Source organism: Atractosteus spatula, chromosome 15 (assembly GCF_055471065.1).
Source record: "Atractosteus spatula isolate fAtrSpa1 chromosome 15, fAtrSpa1.hap1, whole genome shotgun sequence".
NCBI lineage: Eukaryota > Metazoa > Chordata > Actinopteri > Semionotiformes > Lepisosteidae > Atractosteus > Atractosteus spatula.
The window spans coordinates 5,627,855-5,653,911 of record NC_142720.1 but is presented as its reverse complement, the minus strand read 5'-3'; the positions used below and the strand labels follow the sequence as shown (position 1 = coordinate 5,653,911).

General features: G+C 43.3%; 1 protein-coding gene across 1 annotated transcript; it reads right to left on the bottom strand.

Moving 5' to 3' along the window:
- Window positions 1–1,122: 1,122 nt before the first annotated feature.
- Window positions 1,123–21,703, bottom strand: acyp2 (acylphosphatase 2, muscle type). The gene is made up of 4 exons (XM_088934398.1): window positions 21,520–21,703; window positions 20,176–20,192; window positions 19,527–19,636; window positions 1,123–1,831 (listed from the first exon to the last, which is right to left on the bottom strand). The coding sequence occupies exons 1-4, from the start codon at window positions 21,671–21,673 to the stop codon at window positions 1,717–1,719; spliced, it is 396 nt and encodes a 131-aa protein (XP_088790524.1). The 5' UTR covers window positions 21,674–21,703; the 3' UTR covers window positions 1,123–1,716.
- Window positions 21,704–26,057: the final 4,354 nt, after the last annotated feature.

The window sequence follows — 26,057 nt, the reverse complement described above, 5'->3', positions numbered from 1 at the left end:
CACTGTAAAACGGTCCTTTCTGTCTCCTGTGGAGGACAGTATTCATACTAAAGGAAATTTGACACCATCTGGCACTCCATCAACTGCAATGAAAAATGCTGAGAAAATCATTACAGCGATGTTTGCCTCAATGGAGCTGCTTGCACAGTGTGTTCGGAGTCCCAGAGTGTCAAATACATTGCCTTTGAAAAGACTTTCTCCGGACTTCCCACAGGCCTGCAGAGTGAGGTATTGGATATTAAACATCTTCTCGATAGATCCAAGGAACAATTTCCTCTAAACCAGCAGTGGTGCTGTGATGAAAACTCAAAAACAAAGCTGGGGAAAAAACCTTTGCTTCCTCCTGACTGCGATCCTCTGCAAGGATGAGACCTGAAATCCAGACACAATATGTCTGATCCGATATACTGCTGTACTAAGGGGAACCATATCTAAAACTGAGAATAGGAGGCATTTTTGTAGACAAAGGGTTGTGGCAGTATGGAGTAAGTATCCTAGCCATGTTCTTCAAGCTGATGCCCTGGCTTCTGTCAAGAAACATCAATATGATCCAGAGAACAACAAGCTACTAACTATCTGACAGGCTAGATGAGCCAAATCAGTCTTGCTTCTAAAATTTCTTGTGTCCTTACGTATTTATCCATCTCTCAGACAGGTATGACTGGTGACTACTTTACCGAGGTTGTACTGAAAATGTGAATTTAATAACCCCAAACTAGGTCAACTGAAATGAGATATGCTGTGCAACAGAAAAACAGTACATTGGTGAACGTGTCAAGAAATTTTATGAAAAAAAAACTTTTTCACTTTTCTTAAGATGTTAAAAAATAAAAACTGAAAAGGTAGTGGGGAACAACAATTGTTCTCCAATACTGAGACACAAGAAGTTGATAATGATGATGAGGGCAGTGGTTGCTCATGATGATGACTTCTGTTTTTCATCTCTATTGGAGAAAGAGTTCTGAAGAAATTCATGCAAATATCAATATGAGTTCCAGGGACAAGATTCATTGAAAAAATGCCTCCTTGGAAAGAAATTTGTCATTTCAGTGGCATATTTCCTAAAATAACCATGTATAGAAAAACCTCTCTATCAAAACAAAATGTACAATACACCATGTCACGTTCCAGTGTCTTAAATTTATTTTCCTGCTTGCTTTTGTTGAATTACCGGCCTGCTCAGTTTGCAACATATATAATGGGATACGTCTTAAACAAACCAGCTGTTAATCTAAAAATAAACAAAAGATTACAAAAATTAAGTAACAGAGCAGAAGGAGAATCTAAGTCTTATCATCGCAGGCTAAAATCAACTGACCTAAATAACATCAACAAACACTTGGAAAAATTCAGCCTAATAGGAAACACAACCTTGGATTCCTCTACCAGCTTTACATACTTGTTTCAGACTTCTAACAGGGTAGCTGTAACATTAGATGTTGTTAGTCCAAGTGTGCATGGAATAGATTAGAGGGTGGAGATTTCATAAAACAGGCACTCAGATATTAAGCACAGAAGGGACTTAGATTAATTCTTTAAGGTTCCTTCAGTTTAAAATACATGGGGAGTGCAATGAGTAAAATATAAGATTGCTTGAGTAACACTGAAGACTGCTGATGATTTTGGCTTGTTCATTAAAGAATACTCATGCACTTTTCCAGGGACGATGAAACTCTGGCCTCCTGGTCTGCTGCGCTCTGGGTGGAGAGGCTGGGCTCAGTATCGCGTGTTGAATCCCTTGTACTCCAGCTTGGAGATGTCCCGCTCGTTGGAGAACACAGCCCGGTCGATCCGTGAGCCGGGACTCCCCACTTTGCTGAGCCAAACCTTCCTGTGGAGAGAACCAGATTTCACTGTTACCCTGCAGGCCTGGGGTCCTCTCTTGATCACTGCAGTAGAGCTGCTCATCAGCTGGAATCACTCCTCATCGTCCCTGTCATTCAGAAATTCCAGCGTTGGATAAAACTGTGCCATTGCGCTCCAGGATAATTTGACTCAGACACAATTACAATCTTGTATGAGGGGTTAATTTTTTAATTCATTAATACAGTATGTTTGGAAAAACTGTAAAAGGTAATTTGTTAGTTTACATGGCATCTATATACATACTATGTACAGGAGATCACTGCAAGTCATGCCTTACTAAATGATTGAATGTTAAATTATCTTCCTCAGCTTCCTGCTGATTTTAAAAAGAAATAAAACCCTAACAACATAAGAAAGATTTCCAACGAGGGGGCTATTCATCGCATCTAGCCCATTTGGGAGTTAATTCATCAAAGGAATCCCTTTTTCAGGTAAGCCATATTTAGTATTCTGTCAAAATTTTATTTAAGTTTTAGGAGACACAGGCTTGCACCCCAAAATGTCATGTGTTTTAGCATACAGCACACCCCGTCCTTGATTTCCTCAAAAAAATGTTTTTTCACTCTATTTGTGAACTGAAAATTAAATTTCCAGTTTCTAGTAAAGACTAGAAAATCTAGAAATGACACAATATTACTCAGGCTTACCTTAACAGAGCTCATTAAACTAAGAACACTACCACATTCTTATGGCAGTTAACCACATTCTGGAAGCATTGGATGAGAGGTGATGGAATCAGAGGGTTGTGAATCAGTCAATGTAGCACAGGGCAAACAGAGTACTAAACTTTAGCCTCTAAATCTCACATGCAGAAAAGGTAACAAGGTAACACACAGTCATCTTATCCACTTGTTGTAGACTAAGAGCTAGGATTCCAGTCATGCCACTTATGTCAGCTGCTATTTCTTTTCTTAGCTTTTTAAGAAGTTTAATATTCCAAACTTATTCCATAACAAAAGTTTTCCCGAATTTGATGAAGACCAGGTTAAACTTCTTAGTTTTTACTAAGCGTATTAATTGTGCTTTTTCCAGATACTTTAATCAAGAACCAGAAGCTCACTCTTTGGTCCTGAAATCCACCTGAGTAAGCTTTGTAAACGCTAGGACAAAAAAGTCTTAAGCGATCAGCTTTCCAGTGTTTTCCAGTTTCAGAAAGAATGTGGTGAAGATGGTCCTCAGGTGTTTAGGAGGTTGCCTTTGTGGGAGTCAGAATCAGCCCCTGGTCACACGAGTTCCCGCAGTCTGGCCCTCTCCCTGCACCATGTGGTACAGCGCTCAGCTCCACCAAGTCCTGTGGAAAGTGCAGTCACCCCCCGCTGATCGGCCTCGCGCTACATCTCCATCTACCCACGTGCGGACTAAAGCTGCTGTCAGGAAGAAGTGGCTTGTCTAAACAAGTTTACTTTTCATGCAACAAACATCACTTTTCAAAAAATGAACTTTCAGTCTAGTTTTCGTGAAAAAAATCTTCAGCTTTGAAGAGAAACCAGGTAGTGGACCTTATTGCTTTCACGATACCTGTGAGCACTTGACGTGGACTTCAGTCCTAAAAAAAAACATTTTCCACCATCTCAACCGCTATTTACTTTTTAATAGTAATTTTTAATAATAGTAGAATATCAGAGGAAGTTGTACTCCCCATTCTGATCCACCATGACGAAGCTCATAATCAATTGTAAGAAAGAAACATCATATCGCCCCATTTAAATGCTTCAAGGTGCGCAAGAAAGTGGACACAGGTAAAGGTGGAAGTAAACCGCAGTGCAATTTGGGTGCAAGTGGTGGAGACGTTATCACTACAGCTCTATTCACTGACCTCTAAAAAGATTCAGAGTGTCTCTGCTGACAACAGACTGGACTGATAAAAGCAACACTGTGCCTGCCTTGGGCTACCAGAGAGAAGACTGCAGAGAGAACAGTGCAGCTGGTAATAAAGATAGTTAAGGTCCCTCTGTTTAGACTTTGCCAAAAAAAGAATTGCAGGAGGTTTCATGACTAGCTGGAAGATTCTGTTTTTGTTGCTGCTAAGTGTCCCTTCAAGCGCGGGATGCTCTCTGAAAATACTTCTCTTCTCTCCTCCACCATTAACACCTGGCTGGGGCTGTGTCACTTTCCCTCAGGCAGATAATCCTGGGAATAACAGGGCACCCTTCTTTAGAGGAATTTTTTCTTGATTAGTGTCCGCTAAGTGCTTCAGCACTTTAGTTCTCAGTCAAAAAACGGGGAGCATGCAGACTTATCGGATCCTTGGGAGAGAAGGAAGAGGAATCATCTCCATCCAGCCCTCTTGGAGCTGGTGTCCACACGGCCTGCAAGAACATGGAATTCCACTAAACCCTTTCAGCACTCCATGCTGCAAGCCGAACACCGTCCGTGCTTTCTTGTAGGCTGAACCTGGTCCAGTACTGGAATGCGAGGCCTCCAAGGAAAACCTGGTTGCTACTGCAAGAGGAGTTGATGGACCAGTAGGTGGTGGTCTTCCCACTGGTTCAGAATTTCCAAACCTAAACCCCAGTGTGATGACTGGGGATACTGTGCTGTAGGCAGTGGCGTCTTTCAGATGAGACATTAAACCAAGGTCCTGACGTCCATTAAATATCCCATGGCACACTTGGCCGGAGGGGTAACGGCAGCTTCCTGGTGAAAGTCCACTCTGGTCTTGTCGAAACTGACCTCTCCAAAGTTTCTGCTTAACTCAGATGGTGAAGCAGTATCTCACCCCTCCAGTTTCTCAGTGACGGGGGGTTGCACTTCAGCAGTGGATGAAGTGGATCCCCCTCTCTTGTTTAAAACACTTTTTTTTAAATAAATGCAATTAATTAATACGGCTTCCACATTTCCATAATGCAATTAGAAGCCAAGCATCTTACATGTTCATATTATTCAAGCACTGTGGCATCATCACAAGAATTGATAGTACATAAAAAGTCCAGGATATCCCTTCCATTGTACATTGTTTCTACTGCTGACTTTCTAAAAATGAACTTTCACTGTGAAAGTGATGAAAATAACATCCCCCAGGTACTTCAATAGACAATGGCTGGGTCATCTGATGCGGGGCTTGAGCACCTACCATTGTCTCTCAGGAAAGACGTTCCATTGTTCAGACCTCCAGGGAAACAACTTGCAATAGCAGACACATGCCGAGTAGCAGGTAATTCCCTTCAGGTCAGCTTGATGTATATGTTTAAGACACATACAAATCTTTTTAAACAAAGAACAAACAGGATCTACACTAAAGGGCTCTGACATCTATTTAAATGATCGCAACAGGTAATATCTTTAGAAAGACAAACAAGTCTTTCTAAACACAGTATCTTCTGAATGTGGTTAAATAATTATTAAACCTGATTTTTGGAATGTATACTTCAGACACAGTCGATAATAGCAATAGTGCGCCTTTCCTTAGCACATAGGAATATAAATAATTACACTTTAAAAATTGACTCATAAATCATTTAGTCAAGGATCGTGTCCTTTATTTTTAAAGTGACTGATGGTGTTCTGTGAAAATGCTAACCAAGGATGTATACCTGTATCCTGTCTTTGTCAATGTTATGTATTGTATGGTTACAATGTGATACTTCTGAAGAACTGGGTAGTAGCAAGGGTTTGCAGACGAGCACCTGTTCCACGGTCTGTGCACAGTTTTCAGACAGGCCTTTGAACTATCACAGGTCATCCGATTTTCAGCTTACTTCTGTGACAATGTTTTTTTTTTCTAATTTCGAAAAAAGAAGCAGTTTCCTGGACACCTCCTGATGTCCACACGTCCGTGGTAAAGAAAACAACTCCCTTTATGCGGCACAGATCAGCTGACAATTCGGCCTCTGCAGAAATGATCATGAAATATTTAAGTGCAAATGGAAGCATTTGGAGATTTGTCTTCTCTGTAGAGCATGCACACAAATACAATGCATGATAGAAATCCACAGCATATTTTCTGGAAAAAGACCCATAATGCAATATACACTATGATGCATAATAGCAACTTATTTTAACATGCTTTAAAAATTGCAAAACTAATCTACCAATACTCTGTCTTTGGGCTCAAAAACCCAGATTCACCAGATTGATGGTATTGTGCATATTTAGAGCAGGGTAATGGATATTCTGCATGATGATTCTTTTTACAATCTAAAATCAGTTCTGTCAGCAACCCTCCCGAATACAGGGACAGTGTGCTGGATTAATTTTCTGAGTTTCTCCTCTAATAACAGGCAGCAGTGAAAACATTTACCAAAGTTTTTTTTTGGTTTAGAATTCCATGGCTATTTTAAGGCAATTGAATAGGCAAGCTGTAGCAAAACTATATATAAACTTTAACTCTTCCCATTTGAAAGACTAGTAGAATAACCTGTCTAACCAACATTGCTACCTTTGCCTGTGTGCTATAATTAGCTGGCAGAGAAATGACAGTGAATACAATACTGCAGAAAAGGGATAGATGGTGACTTAGTACTCCCAGTGCCAGTGATTTGGAGCTTGTCAACCCATTTCCAGGATACTGTATAGGGCTAGTAAAGTGATGTTGTGTTGTGTTGTGTTGTGTTGTAGACAGCAGTCTGCTCGTAAACAGGCAAGGGATTGAGGGGAACAACATCTTGGCCCCCTTGCAGCGCAGAAAGAGACAAGTGGTCGGAATTACCCTCTGCAAGACTAATCCTGAGCACCACTTTCATCAGCCGACCCAAGGCTCTGGATGTCTGCCAGCAAGCCTGTCCAAGCAGTAGGGGGCATACTCAGTGCGTCTCTTTAGATTAAGGAAAGGACTTGGAAAAATCAGCCTTATCAGCTGAGCCAAGCCAATTACACCGAAGGTGGGGGACAGCAATCCAGAGTTGATTAGATACATGCAGATACACTGCACACACAATAATTGCTTACACTTATGTAGCACTTTTCTGGACACTCCACTCAAAGTGCCTTACAGGGAATGGGGACTCCCCAACACCACCACCAATGTGCAGCATCCACCTGGATGATGCGACGGCAGCCCTAGTGCGCCAGAACGCTCACACAAGTACGCAGGTTCAAGCAATGAGCCCACTGCAATCTGCTGTTTTTTTGTGGTTTTTAGTGCAAGCCAGCCATTCCCTGTTCTTTAACAAAAGCCTTTTGCCCACCAGGAAATTTACAGAGAATACCAGTAAGGATCTCAGATGAAGCTGGTCTCAGCGCAGAAGCAGCCAGATTCCCATCATGCTCAATCTGCGAGTTTAAATATTAATGAACTGTAAATATTTAGATTCCTGTTATTTCAGAGTCAGCAGCCTACACGAAAGCTACTCAGCATCGAGGCTGCTTTGCAGCTCCATGGAATCTGTCTCCCAGCAATTACAGCTGTCCCCTCAGCAAGAAAGGAAGCAGAAATAAAAAGTGCTCCCCCCTCTCCTTCCTACATATTAAAAAGCAGAAATATTGAAGCACCACTAAGTAAAGCAGAAACACAGCTTGACTATTTGTGTTGGCATTTTCATAAATGAATGCGCTCTGCAAATTATGTGTTGCTTGGAACAACATGAGAAACCCAAAGTTGAATCGTAAGGCCACTTCAACGCGGGGGACACACCCTTTAAAAGATGAATGCCAAGCAGAGAATAATGGGTTCTGCTGTCAGAGTCCCTGAGCCGAAGTGTTGTGACCAGTGGGCACTGAGAGCACTGTGCAGTACTTTGGGGTTTCAGGTGGGCGATTGTAACATGAACAGAGCAGCTGAAACAGAAAGTGTCTGTTATCAGTCACCTGGTCTGGGCACATTTCAAGGCCACTGCTTTGTGGAGATGTCTGTATTGTGAACAGACTTACACCCCTGCTACTACTAATAATACAACTACTACTGTCTCTGAGTCTCATCTCAGAAATCAACAAAAAGCTAATTGTTTTGTGACACTTTGTCCATGGCTGTGCATTTTAACAATCCTCACAACTGCAGTAGAGAATGCTAAAACAATGACCACTGTAAAGGCTTTTCCCGTTATGTTGAAATTATGCATAACAGCAACCAACAGCATTACAAGTCAATTATGTGCTGGATGTTACCAAATTTCCTCCTTTTCAACCAAAAGGCTTGTTTTTCCAAAAAAAGCATGGGCCGCCAGAGGAGTTAAGGGGACAGAGCAGCTGAGATACGCGGTAAAAGCTGACACATTAACTCCACAGCCCCAGAATGATGAACTAGTATCTTGCCTGCAATTGGAATGCAATGCACTGAGAAGAAGCTCCACTTAGTGCTACAGCCTGTTTAAGAGACACGAGCTCCAGTAGTGTTTTAACTCAACGGTGTCCTGCAAACCTTTTCTTCTGCCTCACAGTTTACAGATGAGGGTCAACATGCCTCTTCCAGGAGCTGTGCCACAAAGCTGATTTTTATTTGGAGAGAGTTGTCCCCAACAAAGGAAGGACCGCAAGTTGTTTCACGTTAGTGTCTCAGCCTGACAAACAGCTGGGTGCTCCACGGCCGACACCTGTTGAGAGGAACTCTCGTAGTTTAGCAGCGGTGCAGCCGGGCCTCGGGGACAGCTCCCCGTAGGGATCGGCCTGTGTCTGGAAAGCCATCAAAGTCATCCGCTCGATCCCTCCAGACAGCAATCAATGCCCAGCCCGTGGGCTGGCTGCCTCACCTGGCTCTCGCATGGAGGAAGGGAGAAAAACGAGTGGCGTCCCTTGAACAGGGCTCCCTGATTCTTGTCTCGTTCAGCCTGGTGGTAATTCTGCTTCTTGCTGGAGTGAAAAGCAACTGGGTCACAGGCTCCTCTGAGAGCTGCGATGCTAAATTTGGTCTGCGCGACAACGGGTCGACTCCACAACAAGGATGTCTTGCAAGAGTCTGCAGACCGAGCTCAGAGCAGCAAACTGTGACGGGCAAAGACAACCAATTCCTGTTTTCCTGATGACTGATCTTAATTATCTAGCTTCAATAACCACGCACAACAAGCTCGCCCCGTTGAGTTCTGCTTTGTTTTCTGTTTAGAAGCTGGACTTTTGACGGGTGAACTCTTGTACCGGGCATTACTGCTGCTCTGCACCAGACCTGATCAGGCTAGGGCCATAAGTCTTCTTAGAGGAGATGTTGTTGCTGCTGTTGTGGGCTCCAGAGATTAAGAGCAACTGGCAGATCTAAATGAAAATGGCAACTAATAAGCCCCTAGATATTGAGTCCAATAAAAATGTAATACAAGTAAGTAATACAGCTGAGCAGAAAAGCTCTGGATTACTGGCACATGTGCAAAATCACCTCCAGAAAAGTCTAACTCGACTGGATGGAGGTGCACATGAAAAGTAGAGTAGTATTCTGAAAAACACATCAGCTTGTCAGTGAAACACTGCACTTTTCAGCTGGTTTGAAGATCAGGAAAGGCAAGAAGGAAGGACTGATGTATCTTTTTGGAAAAGATATATATGAACAAAATATCCTAAAAGTACATGATAGTACATATTGCCACTTTGGAAACATTTGAAACTGCAGTGAAATTCACTGTAAAAAACATTTGGATATATTGCACATTGACATACTATAAACATTTCAAAGTGCACCTGAAATGCAGTTAAATAAAAAACTAATTAATGGTTAAAATCTATTGATTAATCTTTTAATTTTATTACCTATATATTTTTTCAGACATTTATAATCTATCTATAAAAATAGTTTCACAACGCTATGGTCACACCCAGTACACCTAGAGGGCGCTCTACTTCTGTCCTGTTCTAGTTCCCTGTGATTATTCATGTCTTTCCGCTGTGGAGCCTATTTACTTCCTGTGTCTGCTCTGCTCCTGGCTCAGCATTGAGGGTACAGATGTCCTGAGACCTGCTCCTGTCTGCGGCCTGAGGGCATAGGTTTCTATAGTGACATCGTCCGACCCCCTGAGCCTGGGCTAACCTGCGTGTTGCCCCTTTTACCGCTACGCATAGGGTCTTTATTGCTCTCCTGGCCATTCCACGGCTTGCCCTTCCGACATCCGTGACAACTCTCCTAAGCTTTTTCCACCATACATCCAACAGCAAAGCACAGTGACCAGCGTGCTCCCTCATATCTGCGCTTATTAGAAGTAAAAGACCAATGATTGATTTTTCTGTCATTCCTCTGCATTAACACCCCAGTTTGTACAGCACAACAGGTTAAAAACATTACCAGTGCCTCTTAAACAGGCTATACCATCGGGTGGGGCTTCTTTTCAGTGCATTGCATTCCATATTTGCAGAAAGTAAAATGAATAAATGAATGACAGAATTTATTCACTGGTGAATTCAAGAGTACATTGATTTTGATTCTTTAGTACATTGATCAGGTAACAAGAAAGACATTTAAATATGAAAAAAGTGTGAACAAGTGTGGAGCCTTTTGATTGCAGAAAATGGAGGTTTTCTTCCAGGCTTCCACATTGACAACATCTAATTAAATTATTAGATTTTAAATCCCTGTTTTACCAGCACAGGGACAGTTTCCTAGGCAGCAGCAGTGGGTACTGTGTGCAGCTAGACCACATGACCAGAGAGGAGGACTGTGACTGTTCTTAACCTCAATAAAACACATCCTTCACAGGAAAGAGGGGCGCTAGTAAACTGCTGGGCCTCGCTCACGTTTCCCAGAATTCTCCACAATCACCACCACACTCAAGATTCGGATTGATGCCATGGCCTCATTTGAGAAGCCTTTTCTTTTTCTACCAGAATAATTTTACTGCTGACTTAAAACAAACAACCCAACATTTCTCATCTAAACAGGACCCTGACACAGCTCCGCTGTGTTATTTTTCTATCAGGAAAGGAAAAAACGAGGGGAAACATAGTATGGTCGTAAATGTTTAACGAATATGATCCTATTTGAGCTGCTGCAAATCGCAGAAGTGCCTCCTCAGAAGATTTGATCATTAAAGATTCTGCCTTGTCACTTTCTTTTAAAATCTGCTTGATTTTTGTCGACCGAAAAACAAATCTTTCATCTCATGAGAATTCCCTTACAGGTTTTGCAGGGTCATTAATTAATTATCACCCAATCAATTTCCCTATTATCTGCAAAAGGAGAGATGTGTACTGTAGCTCTACTACATGGCATAAAATATTAATAGGGATTCCACAGAGTGGAAAAGGAATATAGAGACAGTGGCAGTTCTCTCTTCTGCAAAGCATAGTTATCCTTTTGGATTTGCTTTATTGGGCTTGACTAAATTTGTGCACAGCAACTCTTGAGAGAATGGTGTTCTTTTCACTGCATGACATGAAACAGCACATGAGGAAGACCAACAACTATATTTTGGCATGCTGTGAAGAAAACACCTTTTCGCATTCTTATTGTGAAGATAATACACTTGCTGTATATCAAATAAACAGAGAACTGAGACAGCCCCAAAGGGAGAGAGAATTTCTTTTCAAATTAACTCTCAAGGCACGGGTCAGCACTTGGAAAGCTTGGGGTGTAAAAGGTAATCATCCTGAAAGAGTTGAGAGAGACAGTGGATTCCCACAAAAAAATGAAAGCTCTCAAGGTCAGCAACTAAAACCAGGCACCCAGTGGCGCTGTACATTTTAGAACACAGCACTCGAATCCTAAAAGGTGTCAAGCTTTAGGTAGTAAATTCTCTTCCTGGAGCAGATTTCCCCAAGACTGGTATTGGAGGGCTGATGTTGAGGTTTTGCCGGTGTCTTCAAAGTACCAGAACCTCAGCATCTGGGAGAAGCTGTTAAACTGGTCCAGTTATGTCAATAATGAAGTGATTCTGGTTGATTTATCCCCCCATAATGCATCCTGTTTTTATTTCTTCTGTCAACGCAATCTGCCACGTGAATTAAGCATCACAGTGAAAGCTGTTTCGACAAATAACCTCCTTCCAGGCAGCTGCCAGGAAATGACCAAGAAAATCAAAATAGCATCTCATAAAACTGAGACAGCCACAAGCGAATCTTTGGCCGTTCGAGCTGGAATTAAACAAATATCCACAGTAGTGGACAACAATGCTGTTCCACCTTTTAACAGTCAACCAGTGTGCGGTGGGGCCACATCTTCAGTTGAAGACACACTACAAATGCTGAAGAGCACAAATAGATCCCAAAGCTGATGATCCAAAAAAGTTTTTGAGGCATCAGCTTGTACTTTTGCCCCAGGCCATGGAGGGCTAGGAAACAGAATCACAGCATAATATTGTTTTTCATTTAAAAGGCTTGACTTCCTCTTCCACATTCTAACTTAATTGATCATCCAATTTCTCGGGGTAGTGTTGCCTTGGAAAACACTCTTGTCAACACTGCAAGAAGACTAGATTATCAGATTTACTCTGTTTCTACAGAGTGGCATGTGTCAGTCTCAGCAAGTCCTGATGAAATCTTCGTGACCTATTCCTCAGGTGGAGAAAGATCCCCACACTATTCCATGTGAAAGTGAGAACACAGAGCTATAATAACATCTGTCTGGTTGTCTTTAAAGTGTTCTATATTTTGATTCGGCACTTAGGCCGGAACCAAAACTTTGAATGAGCCGACAATCACAAATTCCAAACCCACTAGTATGTGGCAGAATTCCTCTGCATAGAAGGAAAAGGCATCTTGCTAACAAACAAAAAACACTATGAGACACTAGATTCAAAATCTGTTATTGACAAATGGGTCAGCGTTTGATTTTGACTGTGCCTTAGTTAGCAATCTGAATAATCAATATCAGGACGGTGCAGTGGCTCTGTGGCTCAGGATCTGAACCTGTGGCTGGAATGTTGCTGGTTCATATCCCACGGCTGGCGGAGGAATCCTCCTCCGTTGGGCCCCTGAGCAAGGCCCTTAACCCCAGCTGCTCCATGGGGTGCTGTATAAATGGCTGACCCTGTGCTCTGACCCCTATCTTCTCTCTCTGTCTGTGTGTCTCATGGAGAGTAAGTTGGGCTATCCTAAAAAAGATGAATTCCTAATACAAGAAATTATATATGGCCAATAAAGTGTTCTTATCTTAAATTTAGCACCTGGACATACTCTCCAAACTCCTCTGTTGCTACCAAACTCAAAATGTTTTCTAACGCTCACAGTGATACAGGAGTAAACTATTAAGGAACTTGCCAGTATTTCACTAGTGTTTCCTTAAAAATGCTAATTATGTTATTCATTTTACAGCTGATAATGAGAACTATCAATTTTAGATGTGTGGATTAATCAAGGATTTGCAACTACATTTTCAACCATGCCTGAAAATGTCCTGTTTAATATGCTCAAAACTCCGATAACCTCGTCGCTTCACACTAATTGGGGTGTACTTCGGGGGAGTTCTGCCTTGGCCATATCTGTATCAGGTCTTCCTTTGTTTCATCAGCTTTTCAAAAATGACTGGAGGAAATGGCTGACGAACATCAAGAGCAGAGCCATAACCCTTCACCCTAGATACAAGGGTCCCATTTACAGCTGTGAGAACTCTTCACAGCACTGAATGGAAAAGTGCCCAACAAGCCTCTTCTTGTTCTACTAAAACCCACAGCCAGCAACATGACAAATGCCTTCAGAGTAATTATGGGACTGGATACTCAGACTGTTGTGATGTGTAATACGTGTCTAGAGCCCAGATTTTACAGCAGTGACGCACTCATGCAAGAAAAGAAAAACCCTTAAAACTATTGATTGTGTTTCTGTTTGTTTTTAGACTAAAACCTGACCTTAACGATAAATGGGCGTCAAGTCGAACTTCGCCTTAATTTATGGTGTACTCACTCCACATCCTTTTCCAGTGTTTCTCCAGTGTCGTTCCAGAATGTTTCTGCCAGGGCTGCCGAGGCCAATAACAAGTCAGGAGAGACTGGTTACACCCCAGCTGCTTGTCCAGGATGGGCTGAGTCCAGCTTGTTCATCTGTGTCAGTGGACTCAGCCTATTGCCGAGGGGGCCCAGAATGATTGTTTCCCTGGCAGCCAGCTCGCTGTTACAGTCTGCCCCCTGAGCCGGTGCCAGACTCACTACACTCGGGCTCCAGACTGACGACACTCGCTGCCTCCACCCTCCTTTTTGTACCCCGCCTTAGATCCTGGCCCCTCCCCACCTCAATTGGCACAGTACCCATGAAACCCAGTGCTTGCCTTTAATGCTATGAGCAACACATAGGCCAGGTCTACGACTTCTTGTTGAGGGTCAAATCCCAGGTGTTGTACCCTCGAGCACAGCACTTCACTCACATTGCTGTAGTCAAATGCCCAGCTGCTTAAATGGGTACAAATGTAAGTAGCTTTTAGACAGAAGCTTCAGCCAGACAGGTTTGTTTTTGAATCCTGATGTCTCCGCTCACAGCGAACCACAGGGGGATAATAAGGAAGAGCAGACAGGCTTCTCGAACCCCCTTCCAGCTACCGAGCCTTTCCTTTTTTGATTCACATAGAAGCTCCTTGGTGACATACAGGAGGTTCAGCCCTGATTGGAGGAGGTGTCTGTCTCTCACTGGCGCCAACTCCCAGGGTTTTGTTTTCCACCGGAAGAGGACAGTGCCCTGCCTGACTAACCCTCGCAGCATTGAGCCACTGGTGCACCAACTGGGAAATCCCGGCGACAGCTAGCTACTGACGTGACTCAGCACGCACACACTTTAATTAGAGAGAGAGGATTCCGAACGTGGAGTTGAATCTGCTGTGTCAAAGCACTGCAATCGTTTAAAGCCTACCGCTTGGCATTGAAGAACGATCCGGAGAATCGAAATGTACAATATTTTCCCATTAAAAGATCCATTTAGGACATGTTACTATGGGAAGATTTGCAAGTGCATTAAAATATTTTCAGAAAACACAGCCAGGACTGCCAGGAAGTGTGCAGGAGAGGTTAATCAGCATCGTGCATTAAGACACTTCTCCACTGCAGCAGCACTTTCACTCTGAGGGGTCTTCTTAAGTGCTTGCTTTCTTAGATCAGTAATCTGAGATGATAAAGCACCACTGAGTTCCTCCACGGCCACAACGAAGCAGGTTTCTTAGGGTCTGGATTAAGTCGAAACTTTGATTCAACTGCTAATGACAAATGACAAAAAGTCACATTTGCAACTCCACCTTTACCCCTGATATAAATCTGACAGATATTATAAATGCACAAGGCCCGGCTAACAGCTCCTGCGTCTGCTTGGTGTTTTGCGTATGCATGACCTTCCCGTAAATGGGGCTCTCTGTAGTATTGCATTTGTGAAAAGCCTTGGAATGCTTTCGGGTGGGAGGCACTGTATGAACACCAAATGTAACTCCTTGAAACGAGAGCACAGGATCTCTCACCGCGAGACGCACAGCCACATCTGGATTCTTTTACCCGGACCCAGCGATTAGAGGGTCCCGACACTGGAATCTGAAACACTCCAATAAGGTCATGCCTCTGCAACGAAAAGCCCTCAGCCGCTTGGGTTACAAGCCTCCTCCCGTCTGGATTACGTTTCAGTCGTCCTCGAGCTTTATGTCATCTGCATGAGCTCCAGCGCCCGCCAGTCCCTACACTTTCTCTCCCCCACACCCCAATAACAAAGCTGCACTCCATCTCCTTCCCCGAAACTCCCCGTGGGATCTGCTGTCAGAATCCACCCCAAAGCGGGCCAGATTGAAATAATTCAAATCACATTGCAGATCGAGACCAGGCACACATCCGAATGGGCAAAGCTGCAGTTCGTCATCTAATTTGCTCTGCATACTGCTGTCATCGGCGAAGCCCAGGAGAGGAACGGCTCCTTCAGAAGAGACGTCCGGACCCAGATCGTGGCAGAGGGCACAGCTAGAAAAACAATATGGGGTCCAAGCTCCACAAAACATATAAGAAGAGACCAGGCACCAGGGCATAGTGAACTTGTTGCTCTCCCCATGTGAAATCATTGCCTGTCTTTTCACAAGGTGAGCACTACTTTCACGCAATATTTTTTAAGAAGGGGAAGGCGCCTACGAATGGGACCACTTCTTGTGAGAAGGGGGACGCTTTGTGCTTCCTTTAACAAGGGGAACAGCGTTCTCCACACCCCCTCTCAATCTGAGTAGTAGATGTTCTGGATCTTGGACACTCTCAATGGGAGAGACCTGCGCATTTCAACAATACTGTGGATCAAAGAGTGATTAATTGCCAACTGTTACACAGCCCAGGCACATCAAATGGAAGACAGCGTTTCAATCTAAAATGGACTGAGGCTTTCTGTTTTCAGTGGAACGACAGCAGCCTGTTTCTGTGTGAAACCACAGCAGCTGACTGGCAGTGTCACAGCAGATTTGGGGGGAAGATGAAGGGTCTGCGATTCGAAATCACTCACACACATGCAGAGTACTGCTGCCAGGCTGAGCTGGTCACTCTGAGTCACTTCCCAAACAACAGCCGGCACTGTGCGCAGTATTACACATCTCCACAAGAATCCCAACTGGAAGTAAATGCGAGGAATTTTGTGAGGCCAGTTAATAGGAATCTCCAGGTTTATCTTAAAGATTTATTGCATGATAGCAACCCAGCACTTAATCTAAAATCAAATCTTTTTTTTTATTCTGCTAAAGACTAGAAACTGCACAGTAGGTGTCTTGTACAACACCATGATTGTGGAACGCACTGGCCAGATCCATTAGAGACTCTGGGAGTGCGAGTTCACCGAGTCTAAAATTTGCTGACCAGCTCACCTCATGTTCTCATAAACTTTATCTTTGGTTTTAATAGTCTTTTAAAAAATGCTCAGACATTTACTTATAAAAGTATTGTCACTGTTATAGTTTTTTCTTGTGCATGTGTGTATAGCAATCAGGTCAGTTTCACAGAAGGCACTGCAGGGAGAGCAAAGTTTAAAAAAAAAAGCAAAGCCAGGGCTGATTTATACTGTTCAACCTTATAACGACTGGAGCAGGTGCAGTTTCTTAACTTACCTATTTAATCGGGAAATTAAAAACAGTCGGGGTTTAAAAATACTCGGGAAATAAAAGGAGAGTTGTTTTTCAAAATATATTTAATTTTTTTAACTGGAGGCATGTAAAATAAAACAGAATCCCCGCATATGATAAATATCTGAAAAAGACATCAACATACCTATCGTGATGGAAAGTACTGTATTTGCAACATGGCTGTGAACGAAATAACTTTCCCTCAGCGCGGTTTATTGATGCATGCTCTTAATTACATACTATCATATTATGTGACCCTCACAGGTGTGTACTTTTAAAACTCTTGGGTGCGAGTGAACGTTTCCATAAGCTTTCCTAAGCATTTTGACATTAAGCTTGAATGCGTTCTCTTTTAGTTGTGTCATGTTTGTGTTCGTCTGGTTAATACATCAAAATCGACATGAAAAATGAAAATGCTTAGAGTCAAAAAAAGCTAATACAATTAACGGAAAGCTAAAACAAGCCCAGTCGGCTATTTTCTTCCTGTGTATTTTGCAGTCCAGGGCTTGAAGGGGAAACGGGATCATTCTAGAAAGTTCCACAGCGCAGGCAGAAGCTGGCTAAAGAGTGACACCTGGTGGCTTACGAAAAAACAACCTGCTGCTATTCAGGTAGCGCACGAAAACACCATTTATTTCTCCAGACATACCGGGCTTTATTAAGAATATCTCTTTGACAGGAACTTATTTTTTACCGTACGTTTTTCACAATTATCTCTTTTTAAAAAGCATATATTTTCTGGCAAAGAGGTGCTGTTCCCCTGTCTGTATCTCACAGACTGTGACAGATGCTGTGCACCTTGAGATAGCTTGCTATGACAAGGTGATTCTGAGATGCTAATTCAGAAAAGAGTACTTTCCTTGAGCGGTACATTCTCTCTGCCATGCTGCTTGTTTTGTTTTGAAACTGCCCGAAATACAGTGCACGTTTTTTTGACAAAATCTGTAAGACTTGAAGCTACGGGCTTTTATCTTATACAACTGAAGCATTGCACCGGAAAGCACATGATCAGGTATTGCAGTTTTTGACTGATAACACTAAATGAAGAAAATGAAAACTCCTGTCATTTTTCATGCTGTTTTTACTTAATTGGAATGGTCTGGCTCAGTCTTGTGCCCTGGGTTTAATGACAGATATGAGCATCTTCTGTGTGTTTTCTGAGCACTAATATGAGTTTCCTCAGGGTTCTCTGATTTCCTCCCAGCTTCAAATGCATGCCGGGAGGGTAAACTGGTGTCTGTACATAGTCCCTGTGCTCCTGTGTGTGAGTTCTCTTGCATCACACTGGCATATCCCACCCAGGGTGCCGTTGCCACAGCCCTGATTAGGAACAAGCCACTACCTGATCATGGACAGATGCAATGGCTTGGGTTATGTCATAACAGAGTGTACACATTTACTGTATATACTGTATGACACATAGATAATGCATGATTTGTGCTAAAGACCTGAGTCCATCGCATCAAACTACATTAACGATCTATACATCTCCCATCCATCTTCAATTGCTGTCATGTGGTAAACACTGATTAACCCAATTTTTCTGATGCGTCAGTTACAGCAGTGCCAGGCTTGTCGTAGAAAAACAAACTGCTCCACCATGTGATTAAAATGGCTGTCATGGTGAGGAACATCTACCTGCAATTTTGAGCAGAACTGGGTTTGGACTTTTTGAATTAGTAGTGGTTCTGGTGCTTCTAGACATTACTATACACTAGACATGACTACACAATACACTAGAGATCACTACACTAAAGTGACTGCGCTCCACAACCATTAAGTCCCTGAAAGACAGCTTTGATTTATTATTACTACACCATACCTCAAAACAGACAGTACATAGTGACGTCTCATGAATTGCTATATTTATTTCAGAAAAATGCCATTTTTATTCATTTTGTATTTTCACATGAGGCAAAGGAGTGCATGCCTCATATTCTGGGTTTGCTTTCTTACTTGACCTGACAAGGGTAATATTTTGTGTTTTGGGGTGCAGCTCTGACTTCCATTGTGTCCACCTTGAAAACGCATTATTGACCCTCTCCGCTGTTGGAAGCTACTCGCACTGTGCTGTACACTGACTGATGGCTGTTAGATGACCATCAAGAACAGACCCACACACCGCACACTGACCTGTAAATGGACTGGTACTTCAATATATCCCCGGGCATTGCTCATAATGAGAAGGGGTGTTACCCCGGTGTCCTGGCCAAATTTCCCATTGGCCCTTACCAATCATGGACTCCTACTAATCCCCATCTCTGAACTGGCTTCATCACTCTGCTCTCCTCCCCACTGAAAGCTGGTGAGTGGGGAGAGTACTGGTGCACTATGGCTGCCGTCACATCACCCAGGTGGGGCTGCACACTGGTGGTGGTGGAGGGGATCCCCATTACCTGTAAAGCGCTTTGAGTGGAGTGTCCAGAAAAGCGCTATATAAGTGTAAAGATTATTATAATACGCTATCCAGCACCATTGCCTCTCATACAGACTATGTAAAACGTTTCAAAACCTCAATGAATCTGTATACTGTATGTTTGTTCTTAAATCAATGAAAAACACAGTCGTCGATATTCTTCACAGAGCTCCACAGTTCTTAGTCGGGGTCCAGTGTAGAGCAAGAGGAACCCTGTCCTGTTCTCCAACACAAATTCCACTCACTGCATACTGCTTATGGACCACAGCATGGGTGGCCTGTACCACAGCTGCCCTCATCAAACCCAAACCCCAGCAGCTAGAGCCTTTAAAAGCTATTTTCTTCTGTTTTCATTCAGCGCGGGAGCACAAGCTTCTAAAACTGGGAAGCCCTCGGCGCCGAACTTACATTTCCTTGACTTTGTCGGGCGGGCCCTGCACCTGTCCGATCACGGTCCCCTGCCTGGTGTTCTTCACCCAGCCCGTCACTCCCAGCTTGTGGCCTTCATCCTCGGTGTACTGCGGGGACAGGAAAGGGAGGAGAGCATGCAGAACACTGGCAGACACCCGCTGATGTTCAGAACCACAAGGCGGTTCTCGGTTTGTGGGGGAACAGTCAGGAGAAGTCTACTTGATTTGTGCACACAAAGCCAGTCCAGTGTACTGCCAGACTACTGCGAGGTAAAAGACAAGCGCACGTCTTATATTTCTGAAACATCAAGTATCATTGAGACCCAGTGTCTAGGTCCTTTCCACTTCTGCCTGTCACTAGGCTGGCATCGCACCCCACCCTCACCCTGTGTTTTGCAGGTGGTGGGCCCCCAAGACGGCCCCGCATGGCCTTTCTGGGCTGAGCCCGGCCACCAGGCACTCGCCTGCGAACGCCACCCCCCTGGCCTGGCCTGGGGATCTGTTCCTGGGGGCAGGGAAGTCTGGTCTGATCTTCTCGGCCTACTGCAACCGCGACCCTCAGCAGGAAAGGCGGAGTGAAGATGGAAGAATGGAGACCTAGTGTTTCAGGGTTCAAAATAAACACAGTGCACGTCACTCCAACTTACCATTCTGAAGCAGACTCCTGCAAAAAGAAACAGAAAGAGGAAAAGCTCATTATATATTTAAACTATACGTAGGTGCCCTAAACAAATGAAAAGAACTTAAATGTATCGACAGCATTTTATGTTACTGAGGAACAAGAAAAGGTTTATTCCATGCTGAAAAGAGACGTCCACACCTGAGCAAGGCTGGATAGCCGAAATGTCGTGTTTCTTTTCTTCTCTTTTCACCATGGAATAAAACTTTACTTGTTCCTTTGCAGCCTATGCATGCCGATGCAGCTCCATACTTGATCTACTTCAGCCCAGTTTATTTATGTTGTTGTATGCAGAACATTAATAGCAATAAAGAAAATGGTTTCTTTAAATAAAGGCAATAATCTTCCCATTGCTAAGCGGCATCCATGAGGCTAAATGATTGTATATAATGTTTTGGGTTCAGTATTTTAATTAATATAAAATACATCTTTGAAGCCTGTGCAAATATAATGTACTGTATATGTAGAGTGTATATTTATCCAGGTAGTTCAGGTGGGGAGCTGCGTCAGCATGTGTAGGCTGCAAAGGAAGAAGTAATAGGTTTATTCCATGCTGAAAAGAGAAGAAAGAAAACACAACGTTTCGGCCGTGGAGACTTCTTCAAGAAAAGTCAAAGAAACGGCCGAAACGTTGTGTTTTCTTTCTTCTCTTTTCAGCATGGAATAAACCTACTACTTGTTCCTACTTATCCAGGTAGTCGATGTTTTGCAGTATCAATGGAGCATCGGTAGAGGGCAGCATTGTATCCGAGCGCTCTTTTTCATCGCAGCCGGCCTGTCAGCGTTTGGCAACAAGCTGGTCATTTTCCGACTGCGACGCAGTGTTTAAACTAACAGTGGGCATTAATCTGGGACGGCAATGCGTCCACTTTTTCAGCAATATACAGCCAACACAAAGCATTGTCAGTTAAGGAGACGTTAACGAGGCAAAGCACCGCAGTGAACTCCCCGTAATAACGGTCTGTTAAGGCAGAAAGCAACTGAACTCAAATGACCCTGCTGCAACACTTGCCAAAATATACAGTATCCAGCTGAGAAACGCATTAAGCCGACAGTTCGGCTCACTGATGCACAAACATGCACTAAATTCCTTAACCACTTAAAACTAGCTCATCCTGAGTATTTAGTGGGGAAAACGGGTTGTGCCGCATCGCGATGTCAAATCTACTTATTTGCCCCGAAATCCAGAGTCGCAGCGAAACTTGACTGCGTCTAAATTTGGAAACGGCAGCTGCTGCTGGGCACAAGCTAACGGGCTGTATTACTGCGACTAGGCGAGCAGTTAAAGGCGGGAAACACACAGGCTACCTACCCTGAACGCGGCCGAATACCTCGAAATCTACGGAAGCCAGCTTGGCACCTGCACTGACTACGTCGTTAGACATTGCCAGCAGGATAAGTGCGGCTAGAACAAGCGCACGGCTCCAGGTCCACCTCAGTCCCGGCCCGGACACGGCTCTCTGCATCGGAGCTGGTGCCTGGCGCTCCCCCCAGCTGGGTGTCGCTAGTGCGCTATTTTCAAAACCCCTGCGCAGCCTGGCACGTCTGGCGAGGAGCTGGAGACTGGGTCATATTTATTTTTTAAAGCGAAGTGATGCCAAAGCATTGCCAGTTGTAAAAACTATACTATCATATATAAAAAAAGAAGAGTCGCACTACTGGGCTTGGGAGAATTACGGGTGACAAAAATGCAGTCAGAACTGCAGTTTAAAGAGGATATACTATCTTCTAGGATTTATCCTAGGATAAACTACCAGATTGTTTTTTTCAGATGTTACAGTATATAGTTGTCCTTTTCAGAAAAAAAATATTGCAGTGGACAGGCCGTGTTGAAGGGGAGGCGATTGGAGTGGCGATTTTAAATCCCCAGAGTGAACCTAATTTTTTAATTGTTTTGACACTCGCAATGGAAAAAAGCGCAAATCAACTTCCTGGTCCTGTACTTGACTTTCATTTTTTAATATTTTTTTATGGGTGCTCACGGGCACTTTTTAAGATTGTGGGGATCAAGTTCTAAAAGCATTTGATACTGTCAGTCTAATTACACAATGGTGGCGCTCTGGGTTAACAGTGCTAATGGATTCCGCGTATCATTAATAGTTAAAGCAAATGTACTGTTATCAGAGCACCATGAGTTCTCGTGCTTTTAAACCGAGTCATGGGACACCTCTGACAACTTGAGAGTTTGTTTTAGTAGCAAGTCGGGCTACCAGTTGCAACGCAGTTAACCCTAAATACATTAATACACCAGTAGGTGGCACACACACCATTTAGATATCTTGCCATATGGCAGCTTTTTAAGGATCACAAATCAGAACATTAGTAAGGAATTACATTTGTGATACTGGTTGTAATGCGTTTCGACCAGTAAAGTAAATTGAATGGGTGCTGTGTTGAAGAAAACAAAGTTATTCCGATCCCTAGTAATGTAGCAGGATTACGATCAAAATACATTTCTTTCTAAAGCTAATCTGTACCGTCACTGGGGTTGCCTTTTTGTCTCCTCGGCTCTTTCGTTGGAATCAGGAGTTTCTTCGGCAAATCTCTTGTCTAGAGAAGCCAACAGCAAAAGTGAGCAAAGAGAATAAAATTGTCTAACTTCCCAAACGTAGGAGTTGGTATCTCCATGTAAGGCTAATAGAAAAAAAAACAGGTGAGTCTGAAGTCATTATTTACAAAGAATACCTCTGAAATGTTGTTTCTTTTGTTAGTTTTGAGGTTGTCAGCTAAATTGCCCGTTTCAGACATACAATTGTACAATAGTTAAAAGGCTCTGGCCTGGTCAGGCCTGGGATGAGAGATCTTGAAGGAAAACCAGGCTGCTGCCATAAGGGGCGTTGTCAGACCAGTAGGTGGCGCTCTGCCCTCTGGATCAGAATGTCCAAGCCCATATTCCCAATAGTGACAGGTGACACTGTTGTGAGGAAGGCGCTGTGCTTTTTCGAGATGTTAAAGCTCAAAGTAAATCTTTCCTACAAAGCCTAGATCACGATTTGGTTATCTTGTTTATAAAGGTGCTTATTTTCTTGTGTTTTCAAGATTCTATGTCACCTTTTATAAGAACAGGGGCTGTTTAACCCCTGTGGCCTGGAAAAAATTCCATGTGAACAATCTGGCTTCCTAAAGCCGCCCTCCCTTAATTTACTTTATGAGGCAAGTCCTGCACCTGCCCAGCTGTGCAGCGGGGCTGCTGTTGCAGTGTGGCTTCCCGTGTGTCACCCTGGTGGCACTGCTCCTAAGCAGTTGATAAAAACGTGCAAAGCACTGTGGGATCCTTTGAGATGAAAATTGCTACGTAGATGTAAGCAGTTCTTAATGAGAAGATACTGGAGTGCTACCAATCAAATAAATTATAGGATTTTACAAGATTAATTGAGAAGCTAGCTCATCGGCAGAACTACCAATTGCTAAGAAGATGGTTCTGATTTTAAAATAGGGCAGTATGCAGATCCACCATTCACTCTTTCCATAACCCCCCTGTATTGTGTAAATTCTTGCCTTGTGTAGCAGGCATGTAAAATATTGATTAGTTAGAGACAAGAATGTCTCAGATGTTATAATGGCGTAGTCTCTCTCTCTGGTTCAAAACGCCAGTCATTGGCCATGTAATCCAACCCCAGTTTCCCTCTGGGATCTGTTGAGTCATTTTTGCTTATTAAATATTTTAAATGGTGGAATTCTTGCTTCTGAAATTGTTATATCACAAAACCGAAGGATACCAAAGCGATCTGGGATTCCATTTTTTAAAATAAAACATTTATTCTTTTAAATCTTACGGAATTATATAAAGCACTAATACTTTTAACACGGGTTCATTTGAACTAAAAATGCAAGACACGAGGAAAAAAAAGGTTTGTGCGTAAAATGCACCCTCTTTAGATTAGTGTTTAAGCATTTCTTTTAAAAAATCAGATTCTAAGATTCTGTAGTTCTCCAGTCAAACAGGGAAAATACCATGAGATCAGTAGATGATGTACTCTAAGCTTCTAATGATGTACAAGAACACACGCTAATCTCTAGAGAAAATATCCACATGGGCTCATTCTGTTGACAGAATGAAACGTTTAGCTGCTGTTAGAAAACCTAAAGCAAGCAGATGTGTCTTAATATATTTATTAAGATGGCAATTAATGCAGCTGATACTTCTGACTTAGTGACGCCATCGATTAATATAATGTTCCAAAGATTTCTCCTTTTGAAATAGAGTTTAATCTCATCCTTTTTGTTTATTAGAAAACCATGATGTGATGTGGATTGAAAGCTTTATTAAATCCCTCTATCAAAGTGTCCCAGATTTTTTTTTTTGCCCAGCACATGTTCTGCATAGTTCCGCCGTAGCACCCTGTGTAACTGAGAGAAAAAATGTTCACTAAACCAATTCAGGCAGTAATTCCAAATTACTGAATAAGACAACTGCTATGAAATCCTTATCCCGGGTGTATTAAGGATTCCTCTTCTACATTGTGTACGTGCTGTGTGGGCACAGTGGAGAGGATTGGATTTGCACATCTATGAATCAGGTGTTTCCTCTGGGCATCAGTACTAGTTCCCCAACACCAGCAGTTCTAAGCATTTTTTTCTTGTCTGTGTCAACAGGCCTCAACCTTTTTTCTCCTAACCCCTCGATTAACGTCAGTACACAGTTAAAGTACTGTATGAAGCACCACTCCCATCCCCCAAAACCGGGTTTTTGTCCACAGTCCTGTATCTCTGTAAAGGTGAGTAAAATAACAGCCCCTTGCGTGCCCTGCCTCCGACTCTGGCTGCTGCACAGTGCCCAGCTGTCAGGTGCAAAGGTGTTTGAGTCTGCTACACTTTGTGCTGGGTGTTTTCTCGTGGTTGTATGGTGCCCACTGAGAGGACAGCATCGGCATATTCCTGGTATGGCCAGCTACCTGTTCTTGCGGGTTTCGTTTTTATTTGATTAGGAAACAATAACCTGTAGCTCATCTTCCTTCGATGATCCATAGGACTTTATGTGTCCTATGTGTGTGTCCACCTCTTTTCTATGACTTCCTCAGCAAGCTCGGAATACGAGATTTTCCTGTTTTGTTTGGAAGAAACCTATGTAACAACATGTTATTCCAAAGCTTCTTTATTATGGATTCTTGCAATCCTTCTGAACTGTTACACACTTAATTCACATAGAAAGAAACCACCCAACAGCTCACCATATAGGAGCATGACTGCAGGGTTCATGATGACTAGAATAATTGTCAGCTGGTGTATTTAAATACTGTATACTATGATGGGAGTGGTGTCACGATCGTAATTCCTCCTCTTAAGGGCGCTCCGGCTCTTTCGCATTTTAGTTGATTATGTGCACCTGCCTCCTATCCAGCCCCTCCTTATTTAAGCCTGGCGCTCTCACTACAGGAGAGACCCGACGGCACAGGCTTCACCCCGGCATCCTGACCGTCTGGGTCCGGGGCTGGGGGTGCCGGGCCCCATTAACCGGCTTTTATTCCCTGTCCCTGCACCGGATCCCGCTCCGGCTTTTAAACCTTGTCTGTCCTGGATGGATCACCCGGCTCTGGACTCTCGGACTTCGCCCTGGATTTTCCCTTTGGACTCCCTTGGACTAGTTCGCCCTGGCCACGCCCCCCCGAGCACCAGTGCACTGTCGCCACGCCCCCCTGTTTGTCAACCTGCCCAGTTCCTCGTCGTCTCCTCCCCGTGTCCGTTTCACTCCCTTCCGGATTATACCGTCTGCATAGGGTCCTGACCTACGCATCGTGACAGTGGACTGTGTTCCATATTGCATTATGTAAATATATGCATTATGCATTGTGTAAATTTATAAATATATACAAGATCTAACAACCTTCCTAGGAATTCAAGAGAAACTCA

Coding starts and splice junctions, on each gene's coding strand:
- acyp2 (XM_088934398.1), bottom strand. CDS start 21,673: ATGCAGAGAGCCGTGTCCGGGCCGGGACTGAGGTGGACCTGGAGCCGT. Junction 1,832..19,526: donor CCCGACAAAGTCAAGGAAAT/GTAAGTTCGGCG, acceptor TTCTCTCCACAG/GAAGGTTTGGCTCAGCAAAG.